General features: G+C 32.8%; 2 protein-coding genes across 2 annotated transcripts in view; one reads left to right on the forward strand and one right to left on the reverse strand.

Moving 5' to 3' along the window:
- The window catches only part of LOC149904927 (uncharacterized), a 140,752-nt gene that overhangs the window by 60,537 nt on the left and 64,576 nt on the right, over positions 1 to 15,639 (reverse strand). The window lies entirely within an intron of this gene.
- On the forward strand, positions 2,081 to 2,927 carry LOC149904929 (putative palmitoyltransferase ZDHHC24). Its single transcript, XM_090106826.1, has one exon. It carries the CDS (start codon positions 2,095 to 2,097, stop codon positions 2,899 to 2,901), a length of 807 nt encoding a protein of 268 aa, XP_089962952.1. The 5' UTR covers positions 2,081 to 2,094; the 3' UTR covers positions 2,902 to 2,927.

The raw sequence follows: 15,639 nt of genomic DNA on the forward strand, positions 1-15,639 counted from the left end.
AAATAGACGTTATTAATTCTGCAATAAGTATGCTTATTGTTTGTGCAATTATATTTCTATTACTAAATATATTTGACCCACATAGGGATAACTCAGCGAAAGGTATGTTTTCGAAATCAGCCTATTTAGGTAGATAGATAAGGGAGATTTATTTACTTCAGCTGTCGAAATATAATCCTCAGATAAATATAAATTAATGGTAACTTTCAAATGTTGAACAACAATAAAACAACCGATTTCTTCGCTCTTTCTTCAATCGCACGTGACAAATACATTTTAACAACGAAGCCTTCATTATCTTCCTAATAAACTTTGATTCACTGAACGAGATAAAAGATAAATCACAGATATATGATGAACAGAAGATATTCACGCCCCCATTCATGCAAAAATGCGTCTTAAACACATATTTTTACTACACTATCAGTGACATCGTAAGTATAAGTATTGATAACATGTATTACAGCTACATGTTTTCTGTAATCAAGTACACGAATCAGTACTAAAACCCTTTCCTTGTTATCCGACAGAAGCAAGATAATTTGACCACGTGCTTGCTTCACGCCTTCGTTATCAAAGCTTTTAAACCAATATAAAGAAAGTTATACGTGAACCATAAATAATGTAACTAAAGGTCAGTGTATATGTTCCCTTCAGTTCAGATATAAATAAGAGCGATAACACTTTCTATTATCGTAATTGGTGAAGGGATAAATGCCAACATCGTGCCTGAAGGGCTCTGTAGCTGTTAATATAGTTAACTGATTGCTTTGCTTTCAATCTGATATGCTTAGGAAGAGTTTACAACTATTTCATAAGTTCAGTACGCGTTACGAAATTTTGTTATTGGTAATAGAACCTTTATAGTTTGGAAAATCCAAAAGTGCACGCCTCATAATTTTTTTTAAATAATTATTTATTAATTATTATTTTTGTTTATTTAATAACAATTAAACCACATCGAATCAGACCCTGAAAAATGAAAGGGTTCTATTCCTGAGCATACTCAAGCGTAAGAGAAAAAAAAAGACTCGATTAGTAAAGTATTTCGGTCGCTATCGTGTTAACAAGAAAAAGGATCCGCACATACAGACACACGGACGTCCAAGACAGAACTTTTTTAAACTGTTTTTTAACTAGTTTAAATAACAAAAATGACATCAAAAATATCATGAACGTTAAAAATAGTGTTTTTTCTTAATATGTGTGTGTATGTATTATCTTACAAGTGCAATGTATGATACATAAAGACATTTTAAGTTTGAAAAATCAGATGTTTTGCGCGAAGTGACAGTTATAGTACCCACCTCAACGCTTCGCTTATGAGGCGTGCAATAAGGGATACATAAATGCCTGTGAATACTATGACGATAAAACAATATACAATATTTTCTTCAGGACTTTTATATATAATAGTACTAGCTTACCGCCCGCGGCTTCGCCTGCTTTGTCTAAAACCTAATAAATTATATACTAAAACCTTCCTCTTGAATCACTCTATCTATTTAAAAAAACCGCAACAAAATCCGTTGCGTAGTTTTAAAGATTTAAGCATACAAAGGGACATAGGGACAGAGAAAGCGACTTTGTTTTATACTATGTAGTGATTTGTAATTAGTGTCTTTGTATCTGAATGCCTGGACAAATAATTCCAATAATTATTTCATGTTTATAATTTTCTGAATAAGACGACATATTATGTTTGAGTAAGAGTCCTTGTAAATGTCAATTGACTACTAAATTGTAGCAATTGGAGCGGATTCAGCTGCATTTCACAATATTCTAACAATTTGCATCCTAACTGAGTTAAAATACGAGTAGTATCGCAATTGAGAACTTTGTAAAATCGGATCTATTCTATGACTAACTCAACTAACTGGAATTTCTGTGCTATAAAATATCTTTCAATTAATATAAATAATTTTTGCAATTATAATCGTAGATTTTTTTCACATATTTCCATGAAGGTGGAATACTTTTAGTACCTATGACGCTTCTCATAAGAACTTTTTAGAGATCAGTATCATTGTGGTATCATTATTCTTATCTAGCAAATGACATGACATTGGCAAAACACACGTCAAGCACATCAAAATGATTTCATTGCTCAAGAAATTTCCGAGAATTTACGAAAAAGTTCTTTGTTACTCATTATTTTTCGTCATAACACCGTGCTTCTTCATATTCGAAATGAGCATCGTCTGGCCAATCGTCGTCAGACACTACAAGTATGGAATTTTGCAGCAGATCGTTCATATTATCTGTCCTGTATTCTGCTTTATCAATGTCCTTGGAAATATGACTTTAAGCATCATCACGGATACGAGTATTAAGAGGAGCTATCAAATCGGGGAATACTGCGAGTTTTGTAAGAGGAACCGTCCCCCGATGGCGTGGCATTGTAAGATATGCAACGTCTGCATTCTACGACGAGACCACCATTGTTACTTCTTCTCACGCTGCATTGGATTATACAACCAACGATATTTCATCCTATATATCGCCTATATCTTCGTATCCATGGTGTATTCAGGCATCTACAATTACCTGTACGTTGTAACCAAAATGGAAGACTACGACTTCATGATTTCTGTTTTTAGAATTATAAATCCGTTTGTGAGATATTTGGTTCCAGAACCGATAGGCATAAAGGATGTTTATGTGTTATTTTGGATGTTGAATGTAGGGTTAATCATATGGTCTGGAATGTTATTTTGCTTTCATTTTAAAAATGCTATTAAAGGTGTAACAGCGCGGGAGTATAAACTTAAGAAAAGGGTGAGTTGGCCTGTTTTGAGAGAAAATTTGAGAAACATTTGTGGGACAAGATGGTATTTTGCAATTCTTTGGCCGCTAGCGAATAGTCCACTGCCAAGAGAGTATGTACTTAAGAATATTTAAGTGTTTTATCATTTATATGGGAGTAATTTAAGTTTAAGTTTTGTGGCTAATAAAATGTTTTATAAATGCACCATCTTTCGTCTTATTACTGACTAAACTTTTTATGGTATTACTGGACTTTTACTAACAATAGCATAAAAATGAAATGACATCGTGATATCTGTGCCTTTAAAAATTGTTTTCATACTTAATTGAAACCAGTACAAATTAAAATAACAAGTATAAAAACTATATCAAGTTGAACGACCCAAAAGGGACCAAAGCCAATTTATTTAGCTACTACCAGAACAGTAACGGTTATATAAGCCGCTAGTTTGATTTGAACAAACCACACAACCGCTATGTCGAGCCATGTTGGGTTTTAACCGATTTGTGATGAAATGAAGGACTTATATTTTTATATTCCAAAATAAATTTTTGATAGATTTTGGAAGAAATGTCTTATCTTATATATAAAAATGAATCGCAAAATGTGTTGGTAAGCGCATAACTCGAGAACGGCTGAACCGATTTCGATAATTCTTTTTTTATTATATTCCTTGAAGTACGAGGATGGTTCTTATGTAGAGAAAACGTAAACATGTACCACGGGCGAAGCCGGGGCGGACCGCTAGTTATACATAAAAATCACTTATTATTATTTTAGTCTCACTTTTCTTTGTGTAAAATGATATCTAAATTAATTAATATCCTTTGGCTTTCCCTGGCCTTTCCAATGGCTTATAGAGCAGCCAAATGAAGTCATGTACATAATAATCGTCACCATCATCATCATTGCAGCCTTTCAGGACGTCCACTGCAGGACATAGGACATAATAATAAATAAAATATATTCACAGTGAATGTGAAACAATTAAATGAATAATATTGCTCTATGTTATTAAGCGGGTAAAATCAATGCGACATTGACTTATATTTAATAACTAACAATTATTTTGTAGTAATTTTACATTTAAACAAAGTATAAGAACTAGAATTCTAGTAATCACTTGAAAAAACAAGTCAGATTTTATTATTCAAGTAACCTAATAATTCAAAATAATCGATTTTGATACTGCATCTTAAGTCGTTCTAATATAATGTACCAGAAAAATCTATAGGGAATCCGATACCGAAATAAATCGAATTAAAGTCAACCTCTTTAAAATTTTATTCATATTCATTCTTACGTATTATTATTTCATATATTTATACGATATGTGTCATTCAAAACGTTAATACTATTTTTATTTACAATAAAGTCGATATTACATAACATGCGCACGCGCCGATCACCGTTACGGGACCCGTTAGCTTACTCAATGGATAGTCTAGACTTACTGTACCGACTGGTTCGATTTAGCTTGGTAATACCTGTTTTATAGACGTTCCTACTTCCTATAAAGGTTTGGACTTCGTGTGAAATCGCGTGTCCTCTAGTAAGGGGCAGATGCATTATAATTCATACAGTATCTGTGCCACAGATCGATTTTTTTACGGGCAAGTAGGTGATCAGCCTTCTGTGTCCTGCCAGATGGAGACGTTTTTTTCTTCGTCTTATCCGGGAATCGAACCTAGGACTGCTCGATTCTACGCTCACGCGTAGCTATCAATTTAGTTTTATTTCACAGTTCTGAATCGATTTTGATGACATATAAGCAGAGGTCGCTGACCTCGTCACAATTGGAGTGAAAAGTTACTTTTTGCATATAAAAATACAATCTTATTGAACCTATGCGTCAAAGAAACAGATTCAGACGGAAATGTTTATCTGAACTGTCTTTCAAAATGGCTGGGCAAATTATAATGCAATTTTTTGTGTGTATCTGTCGCCTCCAATAGCATAAAATCGCGATTGGAGTCGGCATGTAATTGGCGTTGCAATCATAATTAGCCGCTGGTCTATTTATACAACAAAAACTATTTTTTCTCCATTTATTTTGACAAATTAGAAAGTTTAAAATATTAAATCAAACTTAACATGATGCAAAACTCAAGTTTCTTGCAATTATGAAGTAGCGGAGATACCAACAGATCTTGAAATAATTACCTTCATTTTTCATCCAAAAGAGCATTTCGTAATGTGCATAAAAATTTAAAACAAACATCACGATACGCTCCCTTATAAGGGACGGAATCGTGACGGACAAAATGTCGTCAACATGTCGTGAGGTCTAAAGATGAGTTATGAACATATAATCCTGGCTTATTGACAAGAAAAGCTCTCGAAAGGTCTTTATAAATTAGGATAATTTACGTAATGTCAAAATCATTAGCTTGGTAATTTCATATTATGTGCCCATGTAAGGTACCGTACCTATACTAAAATAATTGGCTGTGCCCCGCAGTTTTACCCGCATTGCTCCACTCTTTTTGGTCTCATCTTGATAATATATAGCCTAGTTCCTTCCTGGATAAATGGACTAAGTGTTCTAACAGACGAACGGCAAGTTGTGAACGGCAGAGGCTACTTCAGCCGCTAGCAGTGAAATTAGCGCGTTCAAGCAAAAATCTAAGTTTTCAGGTTTATAATATATTGATAAAAGACGTGAAGACGTGTGGCACTCGGGGACTGCCGCGGTAAAGCAATTGCACGCTATGCCTTCAAGCCACACCTCCGTGCCCGTCGGAGTGGGGAGCGTGAGGTTTTTCGTTACGCAATTTCTGGATTCGGTCCCCGCGCTCAAGGCCCGCCATAGAAGCTATGCAATAGCTTAATAATAATTAATAGTCTCTTTGTTCCTCGTTCATGTATATTGTAAATCGAATTTAACAAGCCGATATCGGATATAAAAGAAGTACCCGACGTCCGGCATCCAAACGTTTCCTCAAAAAAACAATTAGAAATCAAGGAAACACACAAACATGAAAAACTTGTCATACGATTTTATTGCATATTCATATTGTATTATGCTCGAATATTGCGTGCAAACATTCGACTGGAAACTGTCTGGAAATGTACAACACACACCTTGAAGATGTATTAGACCGGGAGATACTGACACAAAATTTCGAGTCATTTGTAACAGGATGGCGGTTCTACAGGGGTCTTAGTACGCAATGACAAAAAGAAAAACGATGGCGTGAACGCTGGTACCGGCGGCTTAGTCGCGTGGGCGTTAGTCGAACTCGTCGGAAAATAGCGAAAGTCAAACGATTTGCAACAGTCTGGCACTTATTTTTCCTGTAAGTTTGAGGATCAACAAATATAAATACAAAATTTCAAAGATCTATGTGTTGGAAATCTTCACTTATATAAATTAATAATAAATTAAGTTTTCAAGTATGACAGCACTTTTTCCCCCTACTAGAAGTATGGCAAATATAATAATGGTCACATTTTATCAAATACTCTCCAAAAATCCAAATGCAATACTGGTACAAAAAGTTTTGCGAAATAAAAATTTTTTGCAGATTTTCGGCGGTATGGCGACCATTTGGAATCGTCCGAAAAGTATGGCATGGCGATTTTCGTAAATGGCTGCACGACGATAGTTACCTGTGCAAAAGTTAGCCTGGTACAAATGGTTGAATGATTGTTTTATTTAAATCAACACATTCGCGTCGGTAGGTATGGCGGGCTGTAAGTCACACCGGAAAAGTATGGCATGACACTACCGCCTACTACTTTTTTATGGGCTATCGGTAAATTCTAAAATTTTTGTGTTACAAATCGTTTGACTTTCGCTATTTTTCCGACGAGTTCGACAAACGCCCACGCGACTAAGCCACCGGTACCAGCGTTCACACCATCATTTTTCTTTTTGTCATTGCGTACTAAGACCCCTGTAGAACCGCCATCCTTGTTACAAATGACTCGTGTGTCAGTATCTCCCGGTCTATATCAAGTTTTGATTATAATATTTTCATACTTCACTACAATAAATAACTGAAATTGTGTAATAAAAGTTACAATATAATAAAATATAAATATAAATCAATATCAAATAAATCAGTCTTCTGCTAATTTTATGTACATATAGTTGTTAAATGTTTAGTCACTGTGTGTGATACTGATGAAGCATCACAATAAAATTTATAATGTGAACTTTTTTTTCAGACGAGAAATCTTGCGTCACCGCAGTCATAGAGAACACATTGGCAGTCGTGGATTATAGTCGTAGATATATCAAGATACTTACCTAACTAAAACACGATTGAGGAAAAAGCTATACTTTTGTAACATCAAAAAAACAGCTTTCCGAAACAAGCAATGGTTCAACTAAATACCATGATGACAGCACTTCGCAACTTTTTTGCCAAGCCAGAAACCGAATTACAAGCAATTGCCAGAAAAACAGTGTGACGGACATTTTAAATATAATTACAATAATTGCCTCAGTAGCTGCTGTTGAAACGTACCTGCAATGAAAAGAAAAAAACGTTAACAAATATATCAAAAGATTGATATATCAATTAGACTAGGCACTAGCTAGAAACAGAGAGTAAAAAATGGAGATAAAAAGTTGATCTGTTCAAAGCTTTTCAGTTTTTAGATACCTGCTGCTTGATGTCATGCTGCTATCATGATATTCAAGAACATGCTATGTATTATAAATGAAATAATTACTAATAATGGTCTATGGAAATTAAAACTTTCATAAATCTTTACTATAAATACATAATATTATAAAGCTGAAGAGTTTGTTTGTTTGAACGCGCTAATCTCGGGAACTACTGGTCCGATTTGAAAAATTCTTTCGGTGTTAGATAGCCCATTTAACGAGGAAGGCTTTAGGCTATTGTATCATCACGCTAAGACCAACAGGAGCGGAGCAATGCGGGTGAGACCGCGGGGCACAGCTAGTTACTGATAAAGTTGGAACTGTTTGTTATATATAGTCATTCCTCTTGGCTTTAAATATTATAAAATACTCCATTTATAATTCGAGTTTATTAAGTTAAAAGTTAAATTTATTTTCCTTACGATGCTGCTATTCAATACAAATAAATCATAGAATCTATAAGGTCATCAGTATCCTAACAATTACATGAATTGTGTCATTAAAAGAGGAAAAAACTAAATGTGTTACAAAATTAGCAATTCATTTAATCGTAGTTACGTGATCACAATTATTTTTCTTCATTTTAAGTCTTTGAATGTGTAAATTGCTTTGCGGTTAGACCAATTACATTAAATATATATCAAAAAATATATGAAAGTAAAGTCTTCTTAGATAAGTAGGTTACGACTGTGATTTTGTCGTAACTCGCAATACATTTTTGTTACCTATATTGTATTTGGTACGTTGCCTTAATGTAAAAACTACATTTGAATCATCAAATAAAAGGATATTCATATCTATTATAGGAGTAAAATATTTCATTATTAAATTTTAGACGATTTAATTTACACTAAAATTGAAGAACGAACATATACACACATATACCCATAATATAAGCATACATACTACAACCTAAAATCTGCTGTAATAAGGCTGTAATCCTATCCTACTAATTCCTACTAATATAATAAATGCGAAAGTTTGTGAGGATGGATGTGGATGTGTGTGTGTTTGTTACTCTTTCACGCAAATACTACTGAACCGATTACAATGAAATTTAGCACAAATATAGATGGTAACTTGGGTTAACACATAGGATAGGTTTTATCCCGGAAATCCCACGGGAACGGAAACGATGCGGGCTTTCTATGAAAACGCGGGCGAAGCCGCGGGCGGAAAGCTAGTCAGTTATATATCGAGATATTAAGCAGATTCAAGCCTGATGTTTCCTGCTTTAAATTACTTCTTTATTATCAATATATCCGATTAACACTTTCACAATTTTCCACAGATTCACAAGACCACAGCAATAAAAAGGCCATTATTTAATACAATTACACAAATGTTATCATTTTCCTATCAAATTCTCGTCGGCCCATAATTATTTTTGGATTTTATTACTATTCAATTGGTGTGGAGAAAGCGTAATTTCTCATGGTAATTTTCTTATATAATAATTACGTATAATATGCAAATTATGGGGTATTGAATAATCAATGTATGGTGTTTTTTATCTTTAGTTTGTAGTATGAACTGGTAATTTTGTAAATTGCATATACATAACTCAAACACTTAACATTTGTTCAATCAAATTGAAAGTGGTGGTCTAATGTAATATTTAACGTATTCTGTATTGTCTATTAAGTATTTTGTGGTAATAGAAAGGAAGATTTTTTGTTTATGTGTGATTATTTTTCCGACCCAAATATCGACCAATAGAATTGCACCATTCGACGTCACGTGGTACAACCTACATGGTATTATACTGATAATTTTTTGAAAATTTTCTCTGGTCGTTGACGTCAAACTGACAGGTTCAATTCAATTGTGAAATTATTGGCCGACATTTGGGACGGAAAAATAATCTCCCGAATACCACACGAGCTTCAAAATTATCTGGCATTTCCCTCAAAACCTTGAGCAAACAAATAAAGTCGTCAAGTTTTTCAGGAAAAATCACTAGCGCTTCGCGCTCGTGATTTTTTAACCTTGACTAAAAACTTGACTCTTTCATATTGTTTGCAACGAACCTATCGGAAAATACCCGATAATTTTGAAGCTCTTATGGTATTATAAGTGATTATTTGAAACTCTTTAAGGCATCTTTAAGGCGAAGCCTACTCGACCGATTTTAAAATAATATTTTACAATACCTAATATCTAATCTATACCATATAGCTTCTCTACCTACATCTTCGCTGATTTTATTTAATCAATTAAATTCAGGTAAAGCCGGATAAAGCACCTAGTCTATATTAAACTTGTATGTACAATATATTTTTTAGATCCTTTTTGCAATATAAACTACATTCTCTTGCCGGATGACACAAAACTGATAATAATTCCAATCAAGTGCGCACATCTACTTCCATTGTCTCAACAACATCAATCCTGATTCATCCGTTCGGTATGTTCGATGCAATTGTAACAAAGTGCTGAGTCACGTTTATTTTGTTTATATGTCTAGTTACTAGTATTATATAAAGTTTTGAAAGTTCAAACTATTATATAAGGCCATTGAATTTAATCGATTCGTCATATAACAGTCGCTAAATAATAACACTAGATTGACTCTTTCCGCAAATACCGATGACGATGAAATTTAGCACACATATAGAAGGTAATTTGGATTAACACATAGGATAAGTTTTATCACGCAAATCTCACGGGAACGGGAACAGGTTTCTTTTTTCTTTGAAAACGCGGGCGAAGCCGCGGACGAAAGTCTATAGTTCATTATAATTTCATTGTTGAAATTTTTGCATGTTTACGTTACAAAAAAGTATTGTGAATGGGTTTAGGAGAAAAATTATTGTAGTGTGAAATACGTACATACGACGAAGGTAAGTTCTTAATTTCATCCATAAACAGAAATCATATGTTTTCTTCTTAAATCACGATATTTATCAAACTCAAAGATTCATTTATAACAACTAGGCTTCTTCTTTAAGAAGCACCATTATAAAGATTTACCACCCCTTCAAGAAACTCTTACAGAGATGAACCAACACAAACCTTGTAATTTTTATTATCAAATTGTTACAAAACAATCTACTTTACCAAGATGACCATTAAAATCAGTGCACCGTAAACACTACAAGGGACTTCCCATGCTGTCTTAGCAGTAATTTTCCCAGTGTGGGAAAGTGATGGCGCTATACGACCTATATAGCGCTGTCACTTTTCCACACTGGAAGACAAGCTAAGACATCATGGTAGAGGGATAAGTGGGTCATTTTGTACACTCCACTGGGCTTAAAGCAGCCGTGACAGAATGGATTCAATGAACTTTTTGTAACTGACGATCTTAATAAGATTCGAAGGGAAACATTTCTTTAGTCAATTTTGAAATACTTTGAAATGGCCTAAAGACGATGATTTACTAACTGTTTTTCTAGCCGTCTATTTTTAAATATTTCATTGGTTGGACGATTTGATACGATCAAAATATAATGTTAAGAAATTGTAATCTTTATGAAACTGTTTAATCTGGAGGATATCATTTTTTATTTATTGATTATAAATATTAGTTCAGTATTTAAGACCGATAGTAGGTATATAATAATATGAGCAATTAAAAATGCCCCTTCTTCCAACCCTTATGCAATTTATATTCTAGCTGCCTCAATTACATAAATTTTCAATAATTTTTGACCTCAATTTTTTCATAATCCACCAGTTTTTAGACTAACGTTATTTATAACTTGAGATGTTTTTAGACCATGTAATCGTATCCGTTTTTAGGATGTCGAAAACAACAATTAACTGTTTAATTACCCGGTTATTTCTTCTTCAATTTGTATGTGAATTCTTAAAAAGGAGGAAGTTGTTAAAATCGTGACTAGTTTTGTCTAGATCGAGCTTTATTTTGGAGGCGTTTCCAAAGTTATAGCTTGACCTATTTAACTAGACATCTTGTATGACTGGTTTTGCCTGTTATGTTAAACTAGTTTTGAAGTTATTACGTAGATGAAGAAACATACAAAAATTGATGATATTACATTTATTATGTTGTTTGCGAAGCAATAAAAATTAATGGTTTCATTTATTAGTAGGTGCTGTAATGTACGATCTATTAACCTAATGAAAATATAAACTCTGTACCAAATTATGTAACCTGCAGCTTTTTACAAGCATAAATACACTCGTACAAATGTACCTTCATACACACAAAATCGACTCAAGCTGTGCGGGGAATACTGTTCAGGGCGATTGCCCTCTGCAGTAAGTGCACACACAAAACATGAGGTTTTTTGATTTATACGTATACCCCAATAAATCAATCGTAAATAATATATTTCTTCAGATTACCAAAACCTCTCTAGTGCTCACCCCGCCCACACACATCTACATGAAAAAACATTACTCTAGGTAACGCAGTCGGGTAATTAAACATGATGCCATCTTCACGGAACAACAAAGCCCTCTATTCCGAAAAGTACGTAAGTACAAAAAATTTAATTCCTTAGGTAAGTTTTTGCGACTCAAAAATAAACGAATGCTCTTAATTTATAAAAACATAAAAAACGAGGTCTTTGTCCGTCCGGACGTTTAAAATTCATACGCAAAGGAAACTTTCGTTTTAACGAGTTTTATGTACTTACTAGCTGCTCCGCGTGGTTTCACCCCCGTGGCTCCACTCCTGTTGGTCGTAGCGTGATAATCCATAGCCTATAACCTTCCTCGATAAATGGACTATCTAACAGCGAAAGAATTTTTCAAATCGGACCAGTAGTTCCCGAGATTAGCGCGTTCAAACAAAGAAACAAACAAACTCTTCAGCTTTATAATATTAGTTATGTACTTATATAGATGAACATGCAATGTATGTTTATTAGCTTTAGACCCGGCTTTACTCGCGTTGTGGTAATAGTATGTAGTACAAGAGCATACAAAATATGTACTTCACTCCTATACACATCCGAAGCCATATACTTACTATAACAATATGTTTCATCAAATTACTTCAATAGTTTTTCCTTGAACATTCCTACATCCTGCATGTAAGTATATCGGCTATAAAAAAAACTATTTAGGTACGTCCATTTTTTTAGAAGACAATATACAAAGCCGAATATGTGCTAGTTTTAAATTTATTTTTAGCCGAGATCACAAAAGTAATCGATGAATCGTCAAGGTCCTTTTTAATTATTCAATGATTGACGTTGTTAATTATGTAATTGGTTGTAAATTACGATCAAAAAGTTTTATTGTTTATTTATTGTTTTATTTTATTTCCGTTGTATCAGAATGAATGGTATCAATTGTCGTGATTAAAATATTTTTTGTTTGTTTTGTATAGTTTTAATCAGTCATTAATAATATTATTGAGCATGAAGAGATATAAGCAATTGATCAAATTGATGTCGTGATACTGATTATAATCTATAATTGTATGCTTATACATATTACAAGGAGGATATTATTTTTTTGTTTGTTTAAGTATCACGCTCCGAAGCAACTCTACTGATTTCGAAAATAATTCCACGAGGCGAAACCTGAATAATGAATTTTTTGCTGAGTGACAATGAATTTATTTTTATCTCCAGTGGACCCGGGCAAAAATATAATATCTTATATTTTATACAAAATTTCTCAGAGATTAATAAAGAAGAATAAATAAGAAATAAATGGTTAGAAAGGCTATTTATTACAAGTTTTTATAACGCCATTGCAACGTGAAGATTACATCAAATAAGCAACAGGCGGTAAGGTTCTTCTCTATAAAAAACAAAATTGAACACAACGTGTTTTGCTAAACACAACCAAAATATCTTGCATCAATCAAACGACCTAGGTCATATTATAAAGGTCGGGTTTAAGCGTAAAATAAACGAGTTTTCGTTGAAAGAGCAAAGGCTTTGAATTAAGCATAATTGCGAGGGAACAATAAAAATGCAGCTTTTCGTCGGGTTGTTTTGCAATTGAAATTTTACCTCAAAATTCGTACATGTAGGGCCGATTTTTCAATCCTTGGATAAATCTTACCCGTCCAATAAAGTACTACACGATAATATTAAAATGCCACTTGTAAACTGTCAAATACGGGCAATTAGAATACCTTTCATAAATGGTAGTTTAATACGTTATTCGACGAATAAGTTTTAACCAAGGATTGAAAAATCAGCCCTAACTGGAACATTACTTCGTAAGTAATTCATTAAATTAATTAATTTCCCCGTGGAAATTAAAGGCTTAAAACCCCAAATTATATTTATAATTTAAATTGAACAAAAATAATATTTAACTTCAAAAGCAATGTCAAATATTGTTATAATTTTCTTTAGCGTATGCTCGAGAAACAATCTTTTAAATAAGCATAAAATTTCAAGTTGGATTTAAAAATATAAAAAACGATTTCTTTTAATTTCACTTTAAACTAAATTAATAGTTAATCTTTTAATTAATAAAAATGACCACGCATTTATATTACAATACATTTTATACCTAGCGGGTATGAAAACAAAAAAAATGTTGCGTCTTCATTTTATAATTAAATACAATATAAAACTGCACACCTGCACATTATTAAAAGATTAATCTTAGAAGACTATTATTACAACAAATCACAATTTTATTCAATTATCATATTATTGTTATAAGATGAAGATCAGCAAAAACTAAGAGGATGATGTAATTACAATACAAGACTAATTAACTAACGATTTAGATCGTGGCATTTTTTTATTCAGGACGATCTGTAATAATAAGCCTTTACTTCCTTACTTTTAATACAGTTCAATTAACCTTAAACAACATACCTTACTTAGCTTATTTTTTTTTTTCTAAATAATAACATTATTGTAGGAAATTTTGATCTTTGTTTCTTTGTTTGTCAGTCGTCACAACTGATCTCAAAAACTCTTCAACCGATTTTAAAACTTTCAGAAAAGCGACACTGTAATGTTGTAACATAGCCAACATTTTTGGTAATCTGAAAAAAAACGGCTCATATATAAAATTTAATTCACAGACATGTATCAACTATGATTTAATTAGTTTGAAAGCATAAATAGTACATTAATATTACTGAAAATTATTTTACCTCGTTTTAACTATTTAATTGCTCTTAAAAATAATTTTATTTGCTTGCTAAATGTAGAAACACTACCAAAAATTCGTCATGAACAATATTAAAAAAACATACCCATTTACAAGTACCTAAATAGCATGTGGTTTACTACACACGGACTCCTAATCCTCCATCTAAGTACTAGATCACAGTTAGACCGTTGTTTTATCTACATTTTTTATTTTTAACACAAGTAGTAATCCAGTGGCGTCCTATTTGATATAATCTGTGTTTTTAAGTTTCTACTGCACCATTTTGACATTATTTTTGTAAGATTCCATCTTTGTTTCATTAGAATTTTAGACAACCTGTTCATGTAGTAGCATAGTTTAAAACCGGACTTCATTACTTGGAAATACAATTTCGCAGTATTTTACTTGGTTTGTTATTTCGTGATTTTCACTTAAAAAAATTGTAAGTAATTTATTTTGCTTTGATAATTTTCTAAATTTATGAAAAAGAAAACTATCTTCAATTATCTATACGAATATTATAAAGCTGAAGAGTTTGTTTGTTTTTTTGAACGCGCTAATCACGGGAACTACAGGTCCGATTTGAAAAATTCTTTCGGTGTTAGATAGCTCATTTATCGAGGAAGGCTATGGGCTATATATATCATCACGCTACGACCAACAGGAGTGGTGACGGGGGTGAAACCGCGCGGAGCAGCTAGTTAAACAATAAAACACAAATATGTAATAATATTTTTTTACACAATATTTTCGACGAAGCGCCTTAAACAAACAATCGGAAACGCACATCGACAAAACAAACAATAATTAATTCAATTCAATGGAAAAACATATTTTTAACGAACAAGGTAAGATATTCATTACGTCGTTTCATTTTAAACCTTAATAAGTACAATTTAAGGTCAAAGTTCGCGGAAAACAATATTTCAAGCATGCTTGACATTTTCCAGTAATGATTATAGGAAACGCATAGGTAACAAAAGCACTATGTTATGTCAATATTTTTTATTTGCATTGCATTGTGCTCATTCCTATTGTGTTTTATGTGAACTGTATGTGGAACTAAGCGCAGCATTTTCAATTACTTAGAAATTACTTTGAAACTACTGAAACATATCACCTTGACCTCTGTAGTGGAAAATACATTATCTGATATTGATATTTTATATCTATGACTATAATTATAAGAACCTAACGATTTTCTGTGTTT

Source organism: Colias eurytheme, chromosome 11, assembly GCF_061535395.1.
Source record: "Colias eurytheme isolate Ceu_HAF_F1 chromosome 11, ilColEury1 Martin Lab GWU primary, whole genome shotgun sequence".
Classification (NCBI taxonomy): Eukaryota; Metazoa; Arthropoda; class Insecta; order Lepidoptera; family Pieridae; genus Colias; species Colias eurytheme.